Source organism: Gracilinanus agilis, chromosome 2 (genome assembly GCF_016433145.1).
Source record: "Gracilinanus agilis isolate LMUSP501 chromosome 2, AgileGrace, whole genome shotgun sequence".
NCBI classification, from domain to species: Eukaryota; Metazoa; Chordata; class Mammalia; order Didelphimorphia; family Didelphidae; genus Gracilinanus; species Gracilinanus agilis.
The window spans coordinates 601873561-601895887 of NC_058131.1; the positions used below are offsets into that span (position 1 = coordinate 601873561).

The 22327-nt window shown below is 38.4% G+C and overlaps 1 protein-coding gene across 1 annotated transcript in view; it reads right to left on the reverse strand.

Moving 5' to 3' along the window:
- The window catches only part of CTSH (cathepsin H), a 34894-nt gene that overhangs the window by 2242 nt on the left and 10325 nt on the right, over nucleotides 1-22327 (reverse strand). The window contains exons 5-6 of the mRNA XM_044660149.1: nucleotides 10736-10840; nucleotides 3193-3279 (exon numbers count right to left, since the gene is read on the reverse strand). Of these exons, the coding sequence (XP_044516084.1) occupies nucleotides 3193-3279; nucleotides 10736-10840 (192 nt within the window). The remainder of the gene's footprint in view (nucleotides 1-3192; nucleotides 3280-10735; nucleotides 10841-22327) is intronic.

A 22327-nucleotide genomic window follows, 5' to 3' on the forward strand; every position in this document is an offset into this window, starting at 1 on the left:
CTTCCTTCCTTCCTTCCTTCCTTCCTTCCTTCTTTCCTTCCTTCCTTCCTTCTTTTCTTCCTTCCTTCCTTCCTTCCTTCCTTCCTTCCTTCCTTCCTTTGTATTTAGGTCATTTCCACCCTAAATATATATGAGAGTTTGCTGATGACAAGCATTAAACATATGACTTGCTAGCCCTTTTGAGGTTGGGTTGGGCTTACTTTATTCAACTAAACCAACAAGAAGTAAAATATACTAAAATGTCCACAAAACAATCAAGATTATACCCAGAAGTTTAAGTTCCTAGCTTTCTTGAAAGTCCAATACAAGTACCAACCACCTTCATACTTCAACAGATCAGTGATCAGTAATCACTCAATTAAGCACCTGCTAATGCCAGGCACATACTAAGCACTGAAAAATATGATGACAAAAATAACTCAACAGTTCTGAACCTCTAAGAGTCTAACTTCCTATCAAGAGAAGCATCACTTACACATAGAAATCAATTCAAAGTATGAGTAATTATTTTGTGGTGGAGAAGAGAAGGCACTGGTAGCTGGAGGATCAGTGCTTAGTATGTGCCTGGCATTAGCAAGTGCTTAATTGAGTGATTACTGATCACTGACCAGTTGAAGTATGAAGGTGGTTGTTGTTATTAGGATCTGAAAATTTCTTTGGTATAGGGAACTTCTTAATTTTGGAAACTCCTTTGACCAATAAATGATTTTATTACATTCTTACTATTTGCTAAGCACAGAAGATATTAACATAAAAACAAAAAAAGTCCCTGGCCTCAAGGAGTTTACATTTTATTTATTTATTTATTCAACTTTTGCCTCTGTCTTAGAATTGATACTAAGTATCTGTCCTAAGACAGAAGAATGGTAAGGGCTAGGAAATTGGGGTTAAGTGACTTGCCCAGGATCATATAGCTAGGAAGTGTATGAGGTTAGATTTGAACCCACATTCTCTCAACTCCAGACCTGGTTTCTCTATACCCTAAGCCACCTTCTTCCCCAAGATGCTTATATTTTAAAAGAGGAAGTAATATTTATAGAGGAGTGGTGGCCTGGCAGGGTCACTTTGGCTCAGAAGGTTAGAGGGATGAGGACTGGAGTTACAGTGGGAGCAGATTGAGCCACCTCATTTAGAAACACCAGTTGCAATTTAGGCAAAGTTGATATGATCATGATTCACCTTCTCTAGAACTGGAGGCGAGGGCAGGGCCAAAGGGCATATCCATTGGTTAGGCTGGGTTCAGTGGTTGGTGACTGAAGAGAGGAAGTCAAGGAGAGGTATGTAAGGAGGAAGGGAGTGGAAACAGCATTTGGGAAGTGGGGCTTCCTGGAGAAGCAGTCATTAATTAGAAGAGTGGGGTCCTAGGACAGATGGACAACTATTCTGTAACTTCTGGTCCCTTAGAGTTGTCTGGAATACCAAGCAGTTAAATGTCTTGCTCAGGGACAAACAGATAGCATTATAATAATAATAGCTAGAATTTATGTAGTATTTCAAGATTTACAAAGTGTTTAAAACCATCTCATTTTATTCTCACAACAACCCTAGGGGATGGGTGTCATTATCCTCATTTTATAGATGAGGAAGCTGAGACAAAGAAACAACTAGTGTCTAACGCTATATTTGAATTGAGATCTTCCTGACTCCAGGTCTAGCACTTAATAATAATAGCTAATATTTAAAGAGAGATTAATATGTGCCAGGCACTGTGTTAAGAGCTTTAAAATTATTATCTCATTTGATTCTAACAATAACTCTGCTAGGTAGGTGCTATTATTATTCCCATTTTATAGATGAGAAAACTGAAGCAAACTGAAGTTACATGACTTGCCAGGGGTCACACAGCTAGTAAGTGTCGGAGGTTGGATGTGAATTCAAGTCTTTTTGATTCCAGGGTCAGCACTCTATCCACTGTACCATCTAGCTCCTCAGACAGTATGTCTTGGAAGAAGGACTTGAGCCCAGATCTTGCCTTTTCACCCTCCAATATGCCTTGTTTCCTCTCACATATAACCTACACAGGGACACTTTAAAAACAATTTTTTTTATTCTGTAACATTTCATTTATATCTTTACCCAGTTCTTTGTATCCTTCATATCTGTTACTTCTCATGATGTTTCATTGTATTCAGATTCTCTGATTTTATATAGTTATTACCCATTTTGCTGGACATGTGGGTCATTTATAGTTTTTTTTTTTGTTATTACCAATAATTTTGCTAGGAATATCATATACAGTTCTTTTTTTCTTGTCAACATTCTTTTATTATCTAGTTTGGAAAAGACATCAATCTTGGGGCAAATTTTGACTGTTCATGGAATTAGAACAACATTTTATTCTTCTTGTCTAAGAATGTAATAGTGCCAAAGAGGATGAAAAGGATCTTTCTGCTGAAAGGGAATCTAGCATCTGATTCACAAGCACAAGTTTCCTTTAGATCTCAACTAAAACCCCACCTACTATGGGAAACTTTCCTTAAACTCTCTTACTTCCAGTGCCTCCTCTCTTTTAATGATTTCCTATTTATCTTGTGTAATTTACTTAGACTGTTAGAATCGTTGAGGGCAGGATCTGCCTTTTGTCTCTTTTTGTACTGCCCAGCTCACAGCACAGTGCCTGGTACATAGTAGGTACTTAATAAATGCTTATTGAATTGAATTAATGATCTGATATATTCAAAGAAGCAGTGCTTATTCCTGGTCGTACAATTTCATATAAATGGAATAGAGACAGGCTAATTCAATTCAAGTAACATTAAATGCTTGCTATATACTAGGTATTTTGGGAAAAAATAAACCACAAATCAATCTTTGTTGCCAAGACCCTTATATTTTACTTAGGGGATACAATACACTGACAAGTATAATAATTTGAGAAGAAAGTACTAAGATTTCATTGAGGAAGGGACACCTTTGCTGAACCTTGGAGGATGACAAGGATTCAGAGAGAGGAAGATGGGGAGGAAAATCATTGAGGGGGCAGGCATAGGGGAGATGATCATAGATGTAAAACTGAGTGAACTTGTAGAGGCAGGAATTTGGGGAATAACTCGTAGTTCAGTTTGGCTCAAATGTAGAGTGTGTAGAAGAGAGCATGAAATAAACAAATTACACTGTACATTCTGGGAAGTAAAAATGAGGTTAGCATATGGATGATTTCTCTTCCAGTACTTCTCAAGTCCTATTTCTTACCAGAGAGAGTAGTTTTCCAGTTGCTATGGCAACGGCAGACTCCAGTCCCCCAGTAGTAGAAAAAGTCCAGCAACTACCACATCCACCCTAGAGAAAAAAAGAGAATAATATTAGTCAGTTTTTCTAAACCAAGTTTTAGATAGAAACATAAATACCTATGTATATATATACATATACTCCTAAACCCCCTTCCAGTCTGGCCCCCAGACATAATGTACTGTCAACAGTAATAAAAAGTTGGTAAAAAGCAAAACCAACCAAACCAAAAAAACCCAAAACATTTCTTCAAAGCTATTTTCTAGGTATGGTGCTAGAAAGAGAGGAAAAAAACAGTTCCTGCCCTCAAAGAGCTCACAGTCTAATGGAGAAAATAGTTAATGTAAATAGGTATGTATAAGATATACATAGAGTAGATGGAAGGCAGTCTCAAAAGGGAAGGTACTAGCAGCCGAGGGGACTAGGAAAAGCTTTATAAAATATGGGAGTTGAACTGAGTTGTTTTTATTCTAAAGATTATAAAGATTTATCAATTACAAGTAATAAGAAATTTTAAAATAAGTTTTCTGGAGTTATATGATCCAAATTGTCTCTCTCCCTTCTATCCCTCTCCCTTCCCAGAGCTGGCAATCAATTCAATCTGGGTTATATATGTATTCTCATACAAAACACATTTCCATGTTGATCATTTTTGTGAGATAATACTCATATAAAACCCAAAGCCCCAAACAAAAACTCAAATAAACTAAAGTGAAAAATTGCATGCTTTGATCTGCATCCCAACTCCCAAAGTTCTTTCTCTGGAGGTGGATAGGTAGCATTCTTTGTCATAAGTCCTTCAGAATTGTCCTGGATCATTGTATTGCTGAGAGTAGTTAAGGAGCATCAGTCAATCATTCTATGATATTGCTGTTTCTGTGTACAATGTTCTCCTGGTTCTGCTTATTTCGTTTTGCAACAATTGTACTGAGCCTTGAAGGAACCAATAAAACTAGGAGGAAGAGCATTCTAGGCGTGGAAGGAAGACAAGCCAGGCAATGAGATGAGAGGTGGAGAGTCATGTGTCAGGAAAAAAGCCAAGTAGGCCAGTGAAACTGGATCATGCAAATGAGTGGAAAGAGGTCAAAGAAAAGAAAGACTAGAAAATAGGAAGGGTCAGGTTTTGAAGCACTTTAAATGCTAAACAGGATTTTATATCTTATCATGGGGATAACAAGGAGCCATTGGTTTACCCAGTAGGGAGGACCACTTTGGTGGTTGGATGGAAAAGACAATGGAATGGGAAAGAGGAGAGGTGATCGAAGACTGATCTGGCTCACTCACAATGATATATTCAAAGTATGACTGGGGTCTTCTTACTCTCCATCAATATAATGGTAAAAGGCTCCAGCTCCCTTTGCTAGAGCAACAGTGGTTATTAACTTCAATAATTCTAAATGAAGAGTAATATTAACTGCAAATATTAAAGCACTCTATAAATAAAAGTGAAAGTCCTTTATAGACATTATTTCATTTGTTCTTCACAACATCCCTTTGAGTTGGATGCTATAGGCACTGTTATCCTTATTTTACCACTGAGGAAACTGAAGTTCAAAGAAGTTACATTATTTTCCCATATGTACATAACTATAGTAAGTTTTAGAATTGGATCTGTTAGACCAAAGTAACTCCTTTGTGACTAGCCCTTCATTTTGTGACTATAAGTTTCAGTGACCTTTGAGTTTCATGCTCTTAAAATGTTTTCTGTAAAATCCCTCACTCATGAGAGCCTTACCTCCATCTCCTTAACTTGGCTCCACCTCTAACACTTTGCACTTACCACCCATCTTTGGTCCATATACGTTGCTCAAAAATAAATAGTTTTTGATTGACTCTCCCATGCATCCCTATGTAAATAGTTGTATGTATTCACGTTTCTGTAATTTCTTCTTTTGTTCCCAGAAGGCAACTCAGTGCACTCCCTTCCCTACACTGAGTAGGCAGACTAGCGCAAATACTCAGAACAAGTACCTCCTTTGATTGGAATGCTGCCTTAATTTTAAGTTATGAGTAGGTGACCAGGCTACATGAGCAAGGAATGACTCAACGTGATGACTGGAAATCTGCAAACAAGAGTTTAGGTTCAAGGCTCAGGAAAAAATTAGTTGCACTGACAGCCCAATTTTTATCCTAGGCAGTTTTCAAAGAGGCAAAACTTCTGGGATTAAGTTTATCTGAAAGGTCAACAGATCATTCACTGAGAAGTTCTGGAGGAGAATAAAGAAACAGTGGGGGAAGAGGTAGAAGGGGAATTATTGTAGTTAAGATTTAGAAGACCCCTTTGGGGTCAGTTTTTGGGAGGGCAGGGGGAGTGAGTGGAAAAAACCAAACCTCGAGATTCCTTTGAGTTAACCAGTTCCAGATGGAAACACCCTGGGGAGGATCAAGTGTATATGGGCAGAATTTAGTCATTTATATTTTAGTGTGAAAAATTTCACAACCTGGCTTTAGTCCCAATTTTCCAAAGATGTGGAAGGGAGAAAAGGGGAATTCTAATGTAGGTAGGGGCCAGGAAATGAGAAATAATTTTGGAACACGGGAACAGAATCAATTTTGGACTGGCCTCTATGGCAGAGACATTAGGAAATCAGCATTTGATTGTAGGGCATCTTCAGGGAGAGAGAAAAGAGAATGTTCAGAGGTGAAAGAAGTATTGAGGAGGAGGTAAAGGGGAACTGTAGAAGGGATAGACAGCTATCTTAGATGGTCTATTTTTCAAATGTTTTTGATTGGCTTTGTGCCCAGAGTCAAGATCATGTTAGGTCTAAGAGAAGGCAAAATAGCAAAGAAGTCAGGAAATCTGCCATTAATTAGCTATGATTCCTTAGACAAATCACTTAAACCTTTCTTAGTCCCAGTTTTCTTTTAAAAGTAGAGATTCTGGCTTGCATATAACAAGGATATAAATAAAAATTAGAATTTCTGTCTCAAAGTAGTTTAGTCTATGAAATAGTGACTTCCCTCTAAATTAGCTTAGATATTTTTACACGTGTATATTCACACATAAAAATAAACATATGTTTCTCCCCCAGTTAGACTGTAATCTCCTTGAGGGCAGGGACTGTTTCACTTCTGTCTTTGAAAGGATTTAATAAATACTGAGATCAAATGAGATGACGTTGAGGAGAGAACTTTGTAAACTGCAAAGCTGTACAGATGTAAGAAATCATTAGCTTTCAAAATTACTAGACTCTAACCTAAAAGTGACCAAGTTCCCACCAAACCATGGATTTTATTAGTGTTAAATTTTTCTCATAGTCATTATTTAAAAAATGCTTTCTGAAATTATTTGGTGAGAATTTCTGCCAAGGAAACTTGTACAGAGTGGGTAAGCATAAGGGCAGGTTAAGGAATTGAAGAACAGATCTCCCTTCTACAAGGTACTCTCCCTTATCTTCTTTCTACCCAACCTGAGAAGCTGCCCTTCTCCCCATTTTTTTCCATCTCTGGCCTTCTACAAGAAATGAACCATCTCCCTAGCTTCCATGAGCTTGGAGAGGATTTCCACAAATCACCTGGTCCTCTGAAGCCGTAGATAACCAAAGTCTACAAGGTTACTCATCCCATAAGTAGAATTGCCACCTAGAAAACATGTCCAAGTCATAGAACAGTAATGAAAGGGCCAGTAGGGACTATCTGGTCCAATCATCTCATTTTATAGATGAGGAAACCGAGTTCCAATGAGAGGAAGTGATTTGTTGAAGGCCAGATAGTCAGTTAGAGGCAGGCCTGGAACTTGAACTCAATTTTCTTATTTTTTAGATGACTGATATTTCCACTCTTACCCATGTACACTCCAAAGGGGAATAGCTGAAGTCTCATGGTAAGGAAGAGATACCCAGATGCAGGTGAGAAGGAAGAGATTAGGATTAGAAGTTAATAAGAAACGTAGACTTGTAGAACATATCTCTATAGGGTCAGATGTTTAGAGGGAGAAATGAAACAACCTTAGGGACCACATAGTCTAATATTTTACAAAAGGAAACTGAAGCCCATAAAGTTTAAGGTACTGGCCCAACGCTACAAAAGTAGTAGTTAAAAAGATTGGTAGCAGAGTCAGGGTTTGAAAAATCCATGTTTTTCAGGCTCTGCCTCTTTCATTTCATTTATATTGTTTGATCCATTAAATTCTTATAGTTGATGTAAGAAATAGTTAAAATAACAAATGCAAGACAATTAGAGACTCTTACATTTGGTATATTTAGTTAAAATAAGTTATGCTTAAGTTATTTGGCATATTTTAGATCACCAGGTTAATTTAGGTGAAGGGAGATATTCCCTCTATATCACCTGCTTAAACTACTATTTATATGTTAATAACTTGTTCAGAACTTTGAAATAGCTCTTCTCTATTATCTCTTCTTATACATTATTTCATCAGGTAGGGAATCTTGTACCAAAAGGCTAGGAGAGGAGATGTTTTTAATAACTCATTCATGCCATCTTCCAATGATCACAAATTTGGCATTGGAGGGATTTTAGAGGTCACAGAGTCCATCTCTTTCACTTTACAGAGGAGGAAACTGAAGCCCAGTGACTAGTCTAGGATCATAGGATCACTCAGCTGCCAAGGATTGGACGAAGGTCCCAAACTCTATATAATATACGAGGCTGTTCCTTTTGTCCTTAAGGACAAGATGGAGGGTGGTGATTAAATCACTTTTTGGTCAAGAGGATTCAGAGCTTAGTGACTGGCTGAAACCAAAGAGCTCTATCATTTATGTTTTATTTTAATTTGGAAGACTCTCTAGGAATCTAGGCTTGTTCTTTTATTTCACATTTTTAACAATGCCCTGGATAAAGGAGTAAATGAAATGCTTTATCAGATTTGCAGATGACAGAAAGTTAAGAAGAACGGTTAACAGCTGGAATGAGATACAGGATCCAAAAAGAGTTTGACAAATACATTTGTGGGTCAGTTCTTATAAGATGAAATTTAATAGGTATAAATGTAAATGTCTGATATTTGGGTTCGAAAAAAAGTCTTCATGAGTATAGCTCGGTGGTCCTGATAAGTATGAATAATGAATATCTGCATCCCCCACCTCCCCAAAGTGGTCACATTATTGGAATTTACACAGTATGTTTCCATTGGCCTGGAAATAATGGCCATATTTAACATAATTATAACTTCAAATAGTGCAACCACTTCAAGGGTTTCAAGATACGTGTCATAGCTACCTAGTCATTTGTCTGAAAAAGCTCTAGAGGTTCAATATGAATTGCCATTGTGGTTGAGCAACCAACAAGCTAATATACTTAAAAAAAACCCTCTTATTTTCTGTCTTAGAATTGATACTAAGTATTGGTTCTAAGACAGAAGAGGGGTAGTAAGAGCTAGGTAATTGGGGGCTGCTAGGTGGCCCAGGAGATTGAGAGGCAATGGGAAGTCCTGTTCAAATATGGCCTCAGACACTTCCTAGCTGTGTGACCCTGGGCAAGTCACCTAACCCCAATTTCCTAGCTCTTAAAAAAAATCCTTACCTTCTTTTTTGGAGTCAATACTACACATTGATTGTAAGGCAGAAGGAGCAGTAAGGTTTAGGCAATGGGGGTTAAGTGACTTGCTCAGGGTCACACAGCTAGGAAGTCCCTGATGTCAAATTTGAACCCAGGACCTCCTATCTCCAGGTCTGGCTCTCTATTCATTGAGCCACCTAGATGCCCCTAAACTAATGCAATCTTGGTCTCATTGTATTTACCCCTGCTTAGACCCCATTGGAGTCTTGTGAGTTCTGGGCTCCATATTTTAATTGGGATATTGGCAAATTGTCTATTGGTTTCGAACCAAAATCCCTCCAAACCCCAACTTCAGTACTCTTTATACTGTATTTGAGTTGTGTCTTAATGTTAGTCCTTCCTTAGTTTCCTTTTTCTGTTTATGTTTTGTTTCCCAGGAATGAGCTTCTCTCAGTACTTGTAGCCCTCTCTTAGAGAGAAGATAAGACTCTTTCATACCTTTAATTTTCCCGAGACTTTGCCTACCCTTGAAGTTCCTTGCATTTTATTCTGTGCCAGATATAAGTCATGAGGGTACTATATTGTCAGTATTCCTCCATCTGGTTCTCCTATGGTTTATAAAAACACTTTCCCTGAGGGGAACGTTGTGGGCTATTTTTGGGTTGGGTCAATGTCCTGCTTCTAGTCATTCACTTTTGATGAATGGGGTCTTTAGTGCATTCCAGAGTGCAGGAAGTTGGGGAAGGTGTGTTGGGGTGGGAAATAGATTCTAAATTTAGCTGTCAGTTTAAGGTTATCAAGAATGAATGTTGGGGTTGCTGATTTCTACCTGATCCTCTATATCCTTCAGTAAACATCACTAGATGTGAATTCTCTCCTGCACCTTATAGTTCAAACCCACGTACTGCACCAGCCAGTAAAAGTGACAGGATGGCAAAGGGTAAGAACACAGCCCAGAGAAGGGAAGACATGGGGAGGACACAATAGGTGCCTGGTCATTTATACAGAAACTTTTTTAGGTGAGCATTTTGTGACTCTGCACAGTTTGCTCCATCAAAGGGCACACTTCTCCTTCTTTAACTCAGAACCTGGAAGCCCTAAAGATTAGACCTGAGAGGCCAAGTTAATAATAAAAATAGGAAAAAGAACAAAGAGTAAGAGAAACTCCCTTATAGATACCATTTGGTAACCTCTCATATAACAATGCCATGTCTGATCACAGCTAGAATATTGTTTTTTCTTCTGGGTGGTGCATAAATGAAGGGATACTAATAAATTACAGAACATCCAGAGAAGAACAAGGCGAGGAAGGCAGTGGGGGTGAGATGTAAAACTTTATCATAAAGCAGGAATAGACATAGATCAGATATTCCTACAGATAGAACCAGGACCAGTAGAATTTATTACAATCATCAAATCATTGAAATAATGGAACAAGTTGTCTTTCACGGGGTGAATTTATATCACGTATCTGGTAGAAGGGATTCCTGCCTTGGGTGAAGAATTAATTTGGTTCAGTGGAAATAGTTCTAGATCTAGATAACCTTGGATAAATCATGTAAATTCCTTATAAAGACCATGTAAAAACCTTAGTTCTCTCATCTGTAAAATGAGGTGCTGGAATAGATGGCCCCTTTGGTTCCTTCTAGTTCTAGATCTATGATCCTTTGACCTGGGATTAAATCCTTGTTCTGCCTCTTAATATCGGAATGACCTTGGGACAACTCACTTCATTTACCTCTATGAGCTTAAGTTTCTTCTTCTGTAAAATGACAGGGTTTGGACTAGCTAACTTCTAAGGACCCTTCCAACTTTAAATTCCAATTTTCCATGAATTTGATAAAAAAGGAAAAGATAATAATCATGACAAGTTAGGGGGAAGAGTGTGGATGGAAGTGGGACCTGGGGTAGAAGAGGGGGAGAGGACTTTCTAGATTTTCTTCTTGTAATAGTCTTTTTCATTTAATTTCCTATTATGTAAGACTAATAAACTATATAAGACAATTTCCTGGAAACATTGGGAAATCCATTGAATTATTGCCTATACCTGGTTTTTCACTGGTGAGACATAATTTCCTTTCTTTCTCCAATCCATAAAGTCTGGGTATGGCCCAACACGTCGAACATGGCTGCCTTTAGTAGCTGAGCAATTCTGAAACAATAAAATGCCTTTGTTAGGAAAAAATACACTTAAAAAAAATTTTTTTAAGGAAAACACATGATTAAACTAGAATATATAGTTGGAGATTACATAAGTGGGAAATCTTTTCCCTCTGGTCCCGCAATGAAATTCAGCATAAAAACAGATACTTCCAAAATGAAATTGGGGTCAGTTTATAGGACAGTATCCTGGCAGCTGAATCTTTGTTTTCTACGCTTTGAGAAGCTTCAACTCCCCACATTCCCTTTCCTGAACAAGCACGTAACCCTCTTTGAAGTATTAGGGGGGTTTTTACTGCTAGAAACCGCAAGGAAAGAGGGGAAATGAAAATGAATAAATATAGAACGGTGAGAAGCAATCTTAAAAGTCCTAAGAGTTATAGTTGTCCAAGTATGCTTTGGAATGTCAATATAGTTTTTTAGGCCTGAATATCAGTTCACAATGTGGCATACTGGGAAGACTGTTAGAACTGTAATTAGAGGATTTGGGCCCAAATCCCGGTCCTGCCACTTACTCTCTGGTTTTCCTTAAGTAAGTCATATAATATTTCAGGGCTTCAGTAATTTCATTTGTAAAGTGAAAACTTAGACCAGATGATCCTGAAGGTTCCTTCCACAGATTTAAGTCTATGATGATATTCCCTAACATAATTTTTCTCTCTTTGGAGTTAGATACACAAAAACCCTGTAACTACATTTTTTTTTAGTTATCTCGATGGCCATTTTCTCAGAATTAGAGGTTGTGGAGGCAGAAATATATAGATAGCAGATGGCACAGTGGGTAATTTTCTTTTTGAAAGAAAATCTGCCTCTTAATTTTCTGTATAGCCATCTTCAGATAGCTTTAGGATTTTGATTGTATTAGCACTTAAATTTTGAATTTTGTAGTGGTTAGAGAACTGGGCTTGGAATCAGGAAGATTCATCTCCAGGAATTCAAATCTGGCCTCAGACACTTACTAGCTAGATGACCCTGGCTAAGTCACTTAACTCTATTTGCCTCAGTTCCTCATCTGTACAATGACCTGGAGAAGAAAATGGCAAATCACTTTAGTATCTTCGCCAAGTAGAGAGCCACAAAGAGTTGGATAGGGCTGAAAAATGACCAAAAACAACAACAGATGGCACATTGGATAGAATGCTGGACTTTTGAGTGAGAAAGACCCAAATTCAATTCAGGACTCAGGCACTTGCTATTTGTGTGACCCAGGGCAAGACACAACCCCTATCTACCTCAGTTTCTTCCTTTGTAAAAATGGGAATGATAATGATGGCACCTACCTGCCAGGGTTGTTGTGAGGCTCAAATAAGATAATATTTATACAGTGCTTTGTAAATGCTAACTATTGTTACCACTACTATTGCTTACACAAAAGACTCAGGGAAATTATTACGGTTTCTAAGAGCCTCGGGATTAACCTCTACCTCAATTTCATCTTCATGATGCAGAGAGATCTATGTTTCCTGACAAGTAAGAGCATAGAGCCTGAGTTTTAAAAACAAATGTCTAGGGGGCAGCTAGGTGGCTTGGTGGATTGAGAGCCAGGTCCAGAGATGGGAGGTCCTGGGTTCAAATCTGACCTCAGACACTTCCTAGCTGTGTGACCCTGGGCAAGTCACTTGACCCCCATTGCCTAGCCCTTACCACTCTTCTGGCTTGGAACCAATACACAATACAGTATTGATTCCAAGATGGAAGGTAAGGGTTTAAGAAAAAAAGTCTATGCAGAAAACATGAGGTTTGGTCTGCTTTGTTGTTGTAATTATTCAGTTATTATTCTGTTTTTTTTTTAAACTCTTACCTTCCATCTTAGAATCAGTACTCTGTGTTGGTGCCAAAGCAGAAGAGCAGTAAGGGTTAGACAATTGGGATAATGTGACTTGCACAGGGTCACACAGCTAGCAAGTGTTGGAGGCTAAATTTGAACCCAGGATCTCCTGTCTCCAGGCCTGGCTCTCAATCCACTGAGTTATCTAGCTGCCCCCTACACAATCGGTTTTTTCAGGCATGTCCAACTTTTGATAAGACCATTTGAGGTTTTCTTGGCAAAGATACTGGAGTGACTTCTCCAGCACATTTTACAGATGAGGAAACTGAGGCCCAGGGTCACACAGCTATTAAGTATCTGAGGTCAGATTTAGACTCAGGAGTCTTCCTGACTCCAAATCTGGCATTCTATTGACTATGCCACCTAGCTGCCCATATAATAATCACCATAGTATGATAGCTAAATCCTTGGGAGATGTCGAGGTTATCAAGAGAGGGACTGTAGATAGAGAAGAGAATGTGGTTTAAGACAGAACCTTGAGGAACACCCATAATTAGAGGCATCATATGTATGAAATGCCAGCAAAGGAGACTGAGGAATAGCAAAGTAGGTAGAAGCTATACAAGGTAAGAGAAATATTACAAAAACCCAGAGAAAAGAGAGTATCTAGGAAGAGAGAGTAGTCATCAGTATCAAGTGCTACAGAGAGGTAAAGAAGGATGAGAACTGAGAAAAGACCATCAGACTTGGCAACTTTGGAAAGGAGAGTTTCAGTTGAGTGAAAAATTTGGTTGTTGTTTGTCCTTTGTTTTCAAAGAGGACCAATTACATCAGGGGATAATGCCTGTCTGACTTATGCATGAATTAGATTCACAGCCTCACTTTCTCTTCTAGAGTCATCCACATTCAGTGGCAAGTCAAAAATCAGGATGACTGGTGATGGCCTGGGATGCAGTGGATGACTGTAACATCTCTGATATCTGACAAAACTCTTACATGCTCCACAGCTCCTGCTTCAGTTGCCTCCATGACTTTTGGAACAAATTGTTTTTATCCACCCATTCTGTCAACTGGTGATGGCCCAGTATGCAATGTATGACTGGTGTCTTTAGTGTTTGACCAAGCTCTATAGAGCCTACTTCAGCTGCCTTTGTGGCTGTTGGAATTAATTGTTCTCACTGACCATTCCATTGGGGAAAGTCCTCATATGCTTGGGGTAGGTGCCCCCTAATTCAACAATAGGTTTGTGGTCCATTGGTTACCCTCAAACTGGCTTAACCCGTCTGCAAAGATGGTTTACCAAAGTATAGCCTCTGCATATGCTATAGCTGACAAATTCAGTAGCCAGATTACAAAAGATTCAGTAGAGTGAGGAAAGTGAGGTTAATGAGTGCTAAGTTGTTGGTCTGCTAAGTTGTCTCAAATATCACTATTTGGCAGTCATTAAGTATGTGCTGTGTCCCTGCTGTGTAGGATCCTCAGAATAGTCAGTCCCTGCCCAAGAGGTAAGTAACTATAATCCACTTCTCCCCTGGTAGCCCTGTTAATTTGGAATTCAAACAGCAGCATGAACTCTAATCACTTTATAGTTACAATTATTGAGTTGATGATGTTGTGGGGGGTAACCAAGCGAATGGCTAACACAGTTCCAAACTCATGGGCTCCTACAATCTCCAAGGAAACATATAAAAACTTTTTATGGACATGTGATTTCACCAGTGTCGAATGACATAGATTACAGCCCATCCTGTGTCAATTCTTATCCATAGCCTCCATAAATCCTTGACATTGCTTGACCACCGATGAATCACATGGACTCTCCATTCTTTATCCCTGGCGTATCTACTTTTCTGATCATATGTAACTCCATTATCATACTTCATGAAACTTCTAGGAAATTCCTCATTTTTAATGTGTGTTAGTCTGCTTATGTCCACAAGGGGCCTCTCCATTGTTCAGCTTCAATTCTTTGGATGATTTATCATCAGAACATTGATGTTAAAAACTTTTGTTTCAAGAACAAGCCTGGAATCATTAAATAGACTGCCTACTTTCTAAAAGGCAATCTAGTTTATACTTTTCCTTCTGCTCAATTCTGGACTCAGTTCATTGTCCAGTTGCAGGTTTTGTCCTAGATACATGAACTAATAGAAGAGAGCTCAATAGATTGTCCATCTAACTACCCATCATACTCTGGACAATAGATATTCTTTAACCATTTGGTTTTTCTTGTATGGATGGTGGATGGGTAGGCCAAATTCTTATATGTTTATAATCCATGAGGCTCTGCAATGTTTCAGGGCTTTCCCATGGTTTGCACAATACCACTGAAAGCAGGAATATTTCACTATATCTCTTTTACTTGGACTCAATGCTGGACATCTTCCATGATGGTAGCAAATTCCCCTTTTATGAGAGAATGTTTCCCTGTTGTTTTCCTTGATTTATATTAATAATCAGTGTAATTGAATGTTATCTCTTTTGTTATTTTTGAAGAATCTTATATTGATGTGATCTGAAACGTCCCACAAATCCTGCCAAGTAGCTGTGCACAATCAAAAGAACATAGCCCCATTCTGATCAACTAGTTATTGTTTCTATCTTTCATATAAGATATATAAGTTGTTGAGAGTCACAATTATGAGAAAACTCCTCTTATCAGTCTTTAGACATAACCTAGGTCATTAATTGGGGTCTCTGAACAGTAAGGATAGGTAGTTCTATTCCCCAGTCATTCAAGACGAGGTTCATATAATGCCCAGTTTCCATACTCACTGCCTTCCTTAGAGTCTGGGAAGAAAAGAGCAAAATTAGACTGAAAGTTGCCCAGGGATATTTAATATATCATTAGCATCCCTTTTACATTGCAGTTTGCTCCTCTTTTCCCTCACCCCCTACTAGTGGACTAACAGAGTGAACCATGGGTAAAGTGACATCAGATCCTTGGAAACAATCAAGATAAAAAGTATTCCTTAAAATCTCTCAGAGACTTTCCACCCCCGGCCCTTTCCATTGCCATATCTTCCCATCACTAGAACCACTCTATCACTAGGACCATGCCACTATCTTCCTCCCTCTCCCAATAAAGCTTGTTCCCTTACCTTAGAGATTGCCTGAGTCATTAATTCTTTGGACAAGACCCAAGTCTCAACCCCCACATGAATATGAGTTTGACTTTTGAATTAGATACCTTGGTTTTCCTCTGTCAAATCAAATGTTTTTAAATTTAGCAAATATTAGAGAAAGAGAATATGTGAAACTATGACTTTGTACAACTTATTTTTTTAAATTACATATATTAAATTCAAAGTTACTTTTCAAAGCTGTTTCCTTCTGTACTTCCTTTATTTTGTACATTAAAAAAAGTGTCAATGGCCCTTTCCTCTATTTTTCCCTTTTAAAATGCCTTTTTTAATAGTTAGCAAATAAGTACAATGGAATCTTGGAATCTCTACATTTTCTAGTTTATTATTTGAGTATAAACATGTCTGTTAGAGTATGCCATTTATGAAAGCTTGTCATTTTCTTCTCATGTCATGATCAAGGATATTTTTGATATGTATATAGACTATGTTTATAAAAACTAGAGATAGAAATTGGGGATATAAGTTAACAGTTAATTGATATTTTCATACAAAAAAGACACTTTGAAGAAATACTTCCTCTTCATCACATTGTATATTTTATGGAAGTCCCCTTTTTTTCTACAAAAATAAAATATAAAACTAGCTTTGAACATCTTAAAAGGGGGTACCTGGGAAATGAGAGACAGAGCAAATCAGGAAATAACAGCTGTTAAGGAAGAGAATCAGAAAGGATAATAATTTAAGTAATATTTTTGATATTGTTCAGTCATTTCAGAGTCTGAATGACCTCATTTAGGGTTTTCTGGACAAAGATCCTAGTTCTGCTGTATAATCGTAGGCAAATCACTTAACTTCTTTGGTCTCATTCATTGATTCACAGGATACATAGTAAACCATGTGGTACGGTAACACTAGCTTTGGAGGCAAAAAACTGGTTCAAATCCCAGATCTACTATTCATTAGTTGTGTGAACTCGGCCTAGTAACAGCATCTCTTGAGGTTTGGTTTCTCATCTGTAAAAGGAAAAGGTTGCACTAGATGATCTCCGAGGTCCCTTCTAGCTTTAATTCCAGTGCTTAACAAGCATTTATTAAGCACCTACTGCTTGCAAGGCAATGTGCTAGGTTCTGAGTATTTGCATCCCTGCTTGCAAGGCTTGAAGGAAGATAGAAATAATGCTATAGAGTAAGAAATGAAAAGAAGCAAACTAGGTTTTGAGACATTAGAGGGCAGGAAAATCACTGCAACTTAGGAAAGGACCCCAATAGATACCATGGGGGATGGTGAAAGGTTGGACAAAACCAAAGAATTCCAATTTGACCATGACAAATGATGAAGGGGAGGGAGAGAAAGCTGGAAGAATCAGCTGAAGTCTGTAGAAGATCTTGAAAGCCAAGGTCAGAAGTTTCTATTTTATTTCAGAAGGCAATGGGAAATCACCAAAGATTGTAGGAAAGGAACAATCAAAGAAATATTTAAAGAAGATCAGTTAGGAACCATTGTGAGGATGGATTGAAGAGGGGATAGTCTATAGGTAGAAAGATTCACTAGAAGAGCTATAGTTTGCATAAGAAGGAATCAGAGCTTCAAAAAGATAGTTGCAATGGGAATTGAGAGGGTATGATGAAGTTATTGTTGTTCAGTCAGTCTGTCACTCCATTTTGGGGATTTCTTGGCAGACATTGGAGCAGTTTGCCATTTCCTTGTCTGGCTCATTTTACAGGTAAAGAAATGGAAACAAACAGGGTTAAGTGACCTGCCCAGCCAGGGTCATCCAGCTAGTAAGTGTCTAAAGTCAAGATTTGAACTCATGAAGTTGAATCTTTGACTCCAGGTCCAACATTTTATCCACTGTGTTACCTTCCTGCCCTCCTAGAAATGACAGGACTTGGCAAGTGATTAGATGTTTGGAATAAGGAGAATAGGACAGCCAGAGGTGGTAACATCTGTTTGATAAGAAGGGAGTCACCAATTATAATCCTTCAGATAAAATGGAGAGATACCAGCAGTCATCCTCTTCCCTGACGTTAAGCCCTAAGGACCATTGGGTGAAGGAAGGGCATTATCATCTACCCTATAGTTGTGCCCTCCAGACCCTGGGTCATTGTCTGCTACTGCATTCTAAGGATTGTTGGACCTTGCTGCCTATCCATTCTGCAATGCATAATAAGGATGACTAAGCTTTTCCATTTACCCTATGTTTTAAATATTATTTCTACAATATGAGGTCTACAAGAGAAAGAATTGTTTTTGCTTTCTATTTTTATTCCCAGCACTTAGCATTTACTGTGCTTAGCACAAAGTAAGTTCTAAATACATGATTTTCCATTCTAAGACCCACAAGTTATAAGGCTGAGAGATTGGGAAGATGATGGTATTATCAACAGAAATACAGAAGATGGAGGAGTGGCAGATTTTGGGAAAATTAATGAGTTTAATTTGTATTGGTTAAGAAATGTATCCCAGGCTAATATATAATAGGAGCTCAGAAACTAAGCAAGAATTGGAAATGATTAGAAAATCACAAGATAATAAAAAAACAAGTTTGAAGAAAAATAAAGAGAAGATTATCAGAGGCAGCCAGGTAGTACAGTAGATCTAGAGCTAGACTAGGAATCACGAAGACCCAAGTCTCAGAAATTTACTAGTGGTGTGACCTTGGGCAAGCCAGTTAACCTCTGCTTCAGTTTTCTCAACTGCAAAATGAGGATAATAATAGCCCCTACCTCCCAGGGTTGTTATAAGGATCAAAGAAGAAAGAAAACACTTAGTGCAATGCCTGGCATGTGATAGGTGCTGAATAAACGCCTATTTCCTTCTTTCCTTGGTGAAGCAGGGTCAAGGGGAGAGATGGTAGAGGAAGAAATGGAATTGAAAAGACACCTAGAAAGGACCTACTTTTACAAAAATATTTGTAGCAGCTCTTTTTGTGGTGGCAAAGAATTGGAAATTATAGGGTCATCCATCAACTGGGTAATGGCTGAACAAATTGTGATACATGTCAGTAATGGAATACTATTATGCTACAAGAAATGATGAGCAAGATGATCTTGAAAAAACTGAAAAGTTCAGTGAGAACTGATGCAGAGCAAAATAAGCAGAACTCTGTACACAATGACAGTAATATCTGGATGATGATTATCTGTGAAAACTTGGCTACTCTCAGGATTGCAATGATCTGGGACAATCCTGAAAGACTTATGACAGGGAATACTATCCACCTGCAGAGAAAGAATTGTTGGAGTCATCTTTCACATCAGTGTATTTTGGATTTTAATTATGTATAATTTTACTCTTATAACACACCAATATGGAAGTATGTTTTGCATGACAATAAAAAATGAAGAAAAAATAAAGAAAGGACCCCATAGGGTTTGCTTTGGCAAGAAGGAGAACCATGTCAAGCCAAAGGGAAGGATGGGAGCATGAATGATGACATTAAGAGGGTAAAAGAAGTGAAAGAAGTTGATCAAGTTCTTCTGGAGGACCTCAATTTCAGCAGTGAAGGAGAATAGCCATCTATGAGAGCAAAGAGTTAGGGGATGAAATGAGTTTAGAAGTTCTAGGAGAGGGGAAATAGCTTGGAGCAGCCATTGTGGGGAATATGAAAAGGGTCAACAAAAAAAAAACGAGCGTGCATATCAGGATCACTTTGTATCAGTGAGAGAGCTTAGTTAGAGTAAGAGCAGATATTTGTAGTAGATGTCATACAGTTTCCTCCTGCATATTTAGGCAACTCAGAAGAAAGAATGGAGGGGGCAGATGGAATTATTTGGAGCTGAGGAAAAGTTAATAGGGTGTGAATGGAAGTCACCCCTCCTTAGGGAGGTAAGCGAGAATGCTGGGGGTGGAGGTGGCGGCTTTCTGTATGAAGTCTTCTCTTCTTAGGTACACACACATACACGTGAGTGAAACAACTTAAAAACAATGATTAGTCAGCAATAAAGTCCAGATATAAACTAAAGCAATGGGTGATAAGGAAATGAATATTAAAGGAGCAATAAGAACTAATTAGAAAAGCCTTCCTCAAAGACCTGAGTTTTAAGATGACTTCTGAAGGACAGATTAGACAGCATTTGGTGAGGAGGAATGTGAGTGGGTGAAAGATGGTGGTGGTGGCAAGATATTTAGCTGGGGAGAATGATGTAAGGGAACACACAGAGATAAAAATCATTAGATTATATTTAAAAGATGGTAAACACATTAGCTTAATCATGCTGGCTAGTCAGAAAAGGAGCTGGCCCTGAATTGGCAAGTTGAGTTTGGATCTGATTGGATAGGTATTAGGTGTCTAAAAATGCAGTGACAGGATAAAGGGGTGTTTGAGGAAGATGCAGCTTTAAATATAGAAATGAGTGTGGAGGCCTGTAAGGAGTCAGTCTGGAGTGAAGGCTGCAATTTGCTTATTATGTGATTTGGGCCTAACGAGGCTAGTGACTAAAGAATTATAAATGAAGCTTTTATCCATCTTGGAAAAGGCCATAAAAATGATTGGCGGAATATGGAAGAAGCATGAGTAAGCCCACTTTCTTTGTTTATGCTGGATAACAAATGATGCTTTATCTTCAAGGAGATGATCTGAAGATGTGCTTCGGAGTTCAGGCTCTGATATTACTAGCTCTGTATCCCTGAGCAGATCTGTTTTCTCTAAGTCCGAGTGCCTTTGTAAAATAAATAGTCTGAGTCTGACATCAAGAAGACTCATCTTTATGAGTTTAAATCTGGCCTCAGACATTTGCTAGCTATGTAACCCTGGACAAGCTACTTAACCCCGTTGGCTTAAATTTCCTCATCTAGAAAATGAACTGGAGAAAGAAATGGCAAACTATTCCAGTATCTCCCAGAAAAACCCAAATGGGGTCATGAAGGGTCGGACACAACTAAAACATCTGAATGACAATGATATTTATACTACCTCTTAACACTGGGCTATAAGCAGAGTGCTTTGTAAACTACAAATTATTGATTTATAAACTTAAAAATTGAATTAATATGACCCTGGGCAAATCTCTTAACCCCAAATACCTAGCCCTTACTGTTCTTCTACCCTGGAATGGATATTTAGTATTGACTCTAAGACTGAAGGGAAGGGTTTTAAAAAAGTGGAATTAAGTTTGTTTTGGGCTTACTCCTATTTTTAGTTTTATGGAACTGACTTGTATATAGTAGGTGCCTTATGCTTTCTAGGCACTTAATCAATGTCTGTTTGATTGAAGACAATCTATGATTTAACTTGAGAAACAACCCAGTGAAGGTACAAATAAGGGAGCCCCCAAATTGAGCAGAAAATAGAATTATTTTTAAATTGTGCCCAAAGTCACATAGAAGCTTAATGCAGGGAAAGATTAGGATGCAATAACCCCCAAAGCTAATACAATTATAGACTGCATTCAGAGAAGTGACGAGAATAAAGGAGATAGATAATATGCTATAGTCTAATTGGCCAGACTCCATCTGGAGTACTGTGTCAGTTCTGGGCAGCACATATAAAGAACATTTATTGATAAACTGAAGCACGTTAAGAGAACAGTAAATGGATGGTGTAATCAGGTTAGTTGAAGGAACTGGTTAGAGAAGATGGACAGCGGATATTAGAGTTATCTTTTTTTTTTTTAATACAGCTTCTATCTTAGAATCAATACAAGTATTGGTTCCAAGGCAGAAGATTGATAGGGGAAAGACAATTGGGGTTAAGTGACTTGCCCAGGGACATACAACTAGGAGTACCTGAAGCCAAATAGGACTTCCCTCTCTAGGCCTGGCACTCTATAGACTGAAGCACATATCTGCCTTAGAGCTTTCTTGAAGTTCACAATGGGATGGGGGCAGCTGGGTGGTGCAGTGGTTGAGAGCTAAGCCTAGAGATGAGACGTCCTGGGTTCAAATTTGACTTCAGTCACTTCCTAGCTGTGTGACCCTGTGTAAGCCACTTAATCCCATTTGTCTGGCCCTTACTCCTGTGGAACCAACACACATCATTGATTCTAAGACAGAAGGTAAGGGTTTAAAATAAAAGTCTACAACAGGAAATAGTTTGGAAGTGCAACCATATTTGTTTTACTTGGCCCTAGAGAGCAAAACTAAGAGCAATGAGTAGAAATGATAGAGAAGCACATTTGACAAGAAAAGCCTCTAATCAGCGTTTTACAGAAGTAGAATGAATCACCTGTGTAAATGGTTAGTTCTATATTACTGGAAGTTTTAAGTAGAGCCTGGATGATGACTTAGGGATATTGTAGAAAGGATTCTTGGGCAATTAGGTGGCACAGTGGATAGAAGACAGGGCCTGGAGTCAGGAAGACATGAGCTCAAATCTAGCCTCAGACATTTATGTGACCCAGGGCAAGTCACATAACCTATTTACCTCAGTTTCCCCATCTGTAAAATTTGGATAGTAATAGCAAAAGTGCTTAGCCCATTCCTGGCACATAGAAGTACTATTTAAATCTTAGTTATTATTGTTATTACTAATGGTTTTAATCAGATGTCCTTTGACATTCCTTCAAAACTGAGCTGCTATGATTCTAGGAAATTTCTCTTTCCCATTGCCAGGTAAGCTATCTGGCTAGGGAGTCAGGATCAGGGAAAGCTCACAAGGCAGTTACTTCTATCAAGAGCCTGTCTT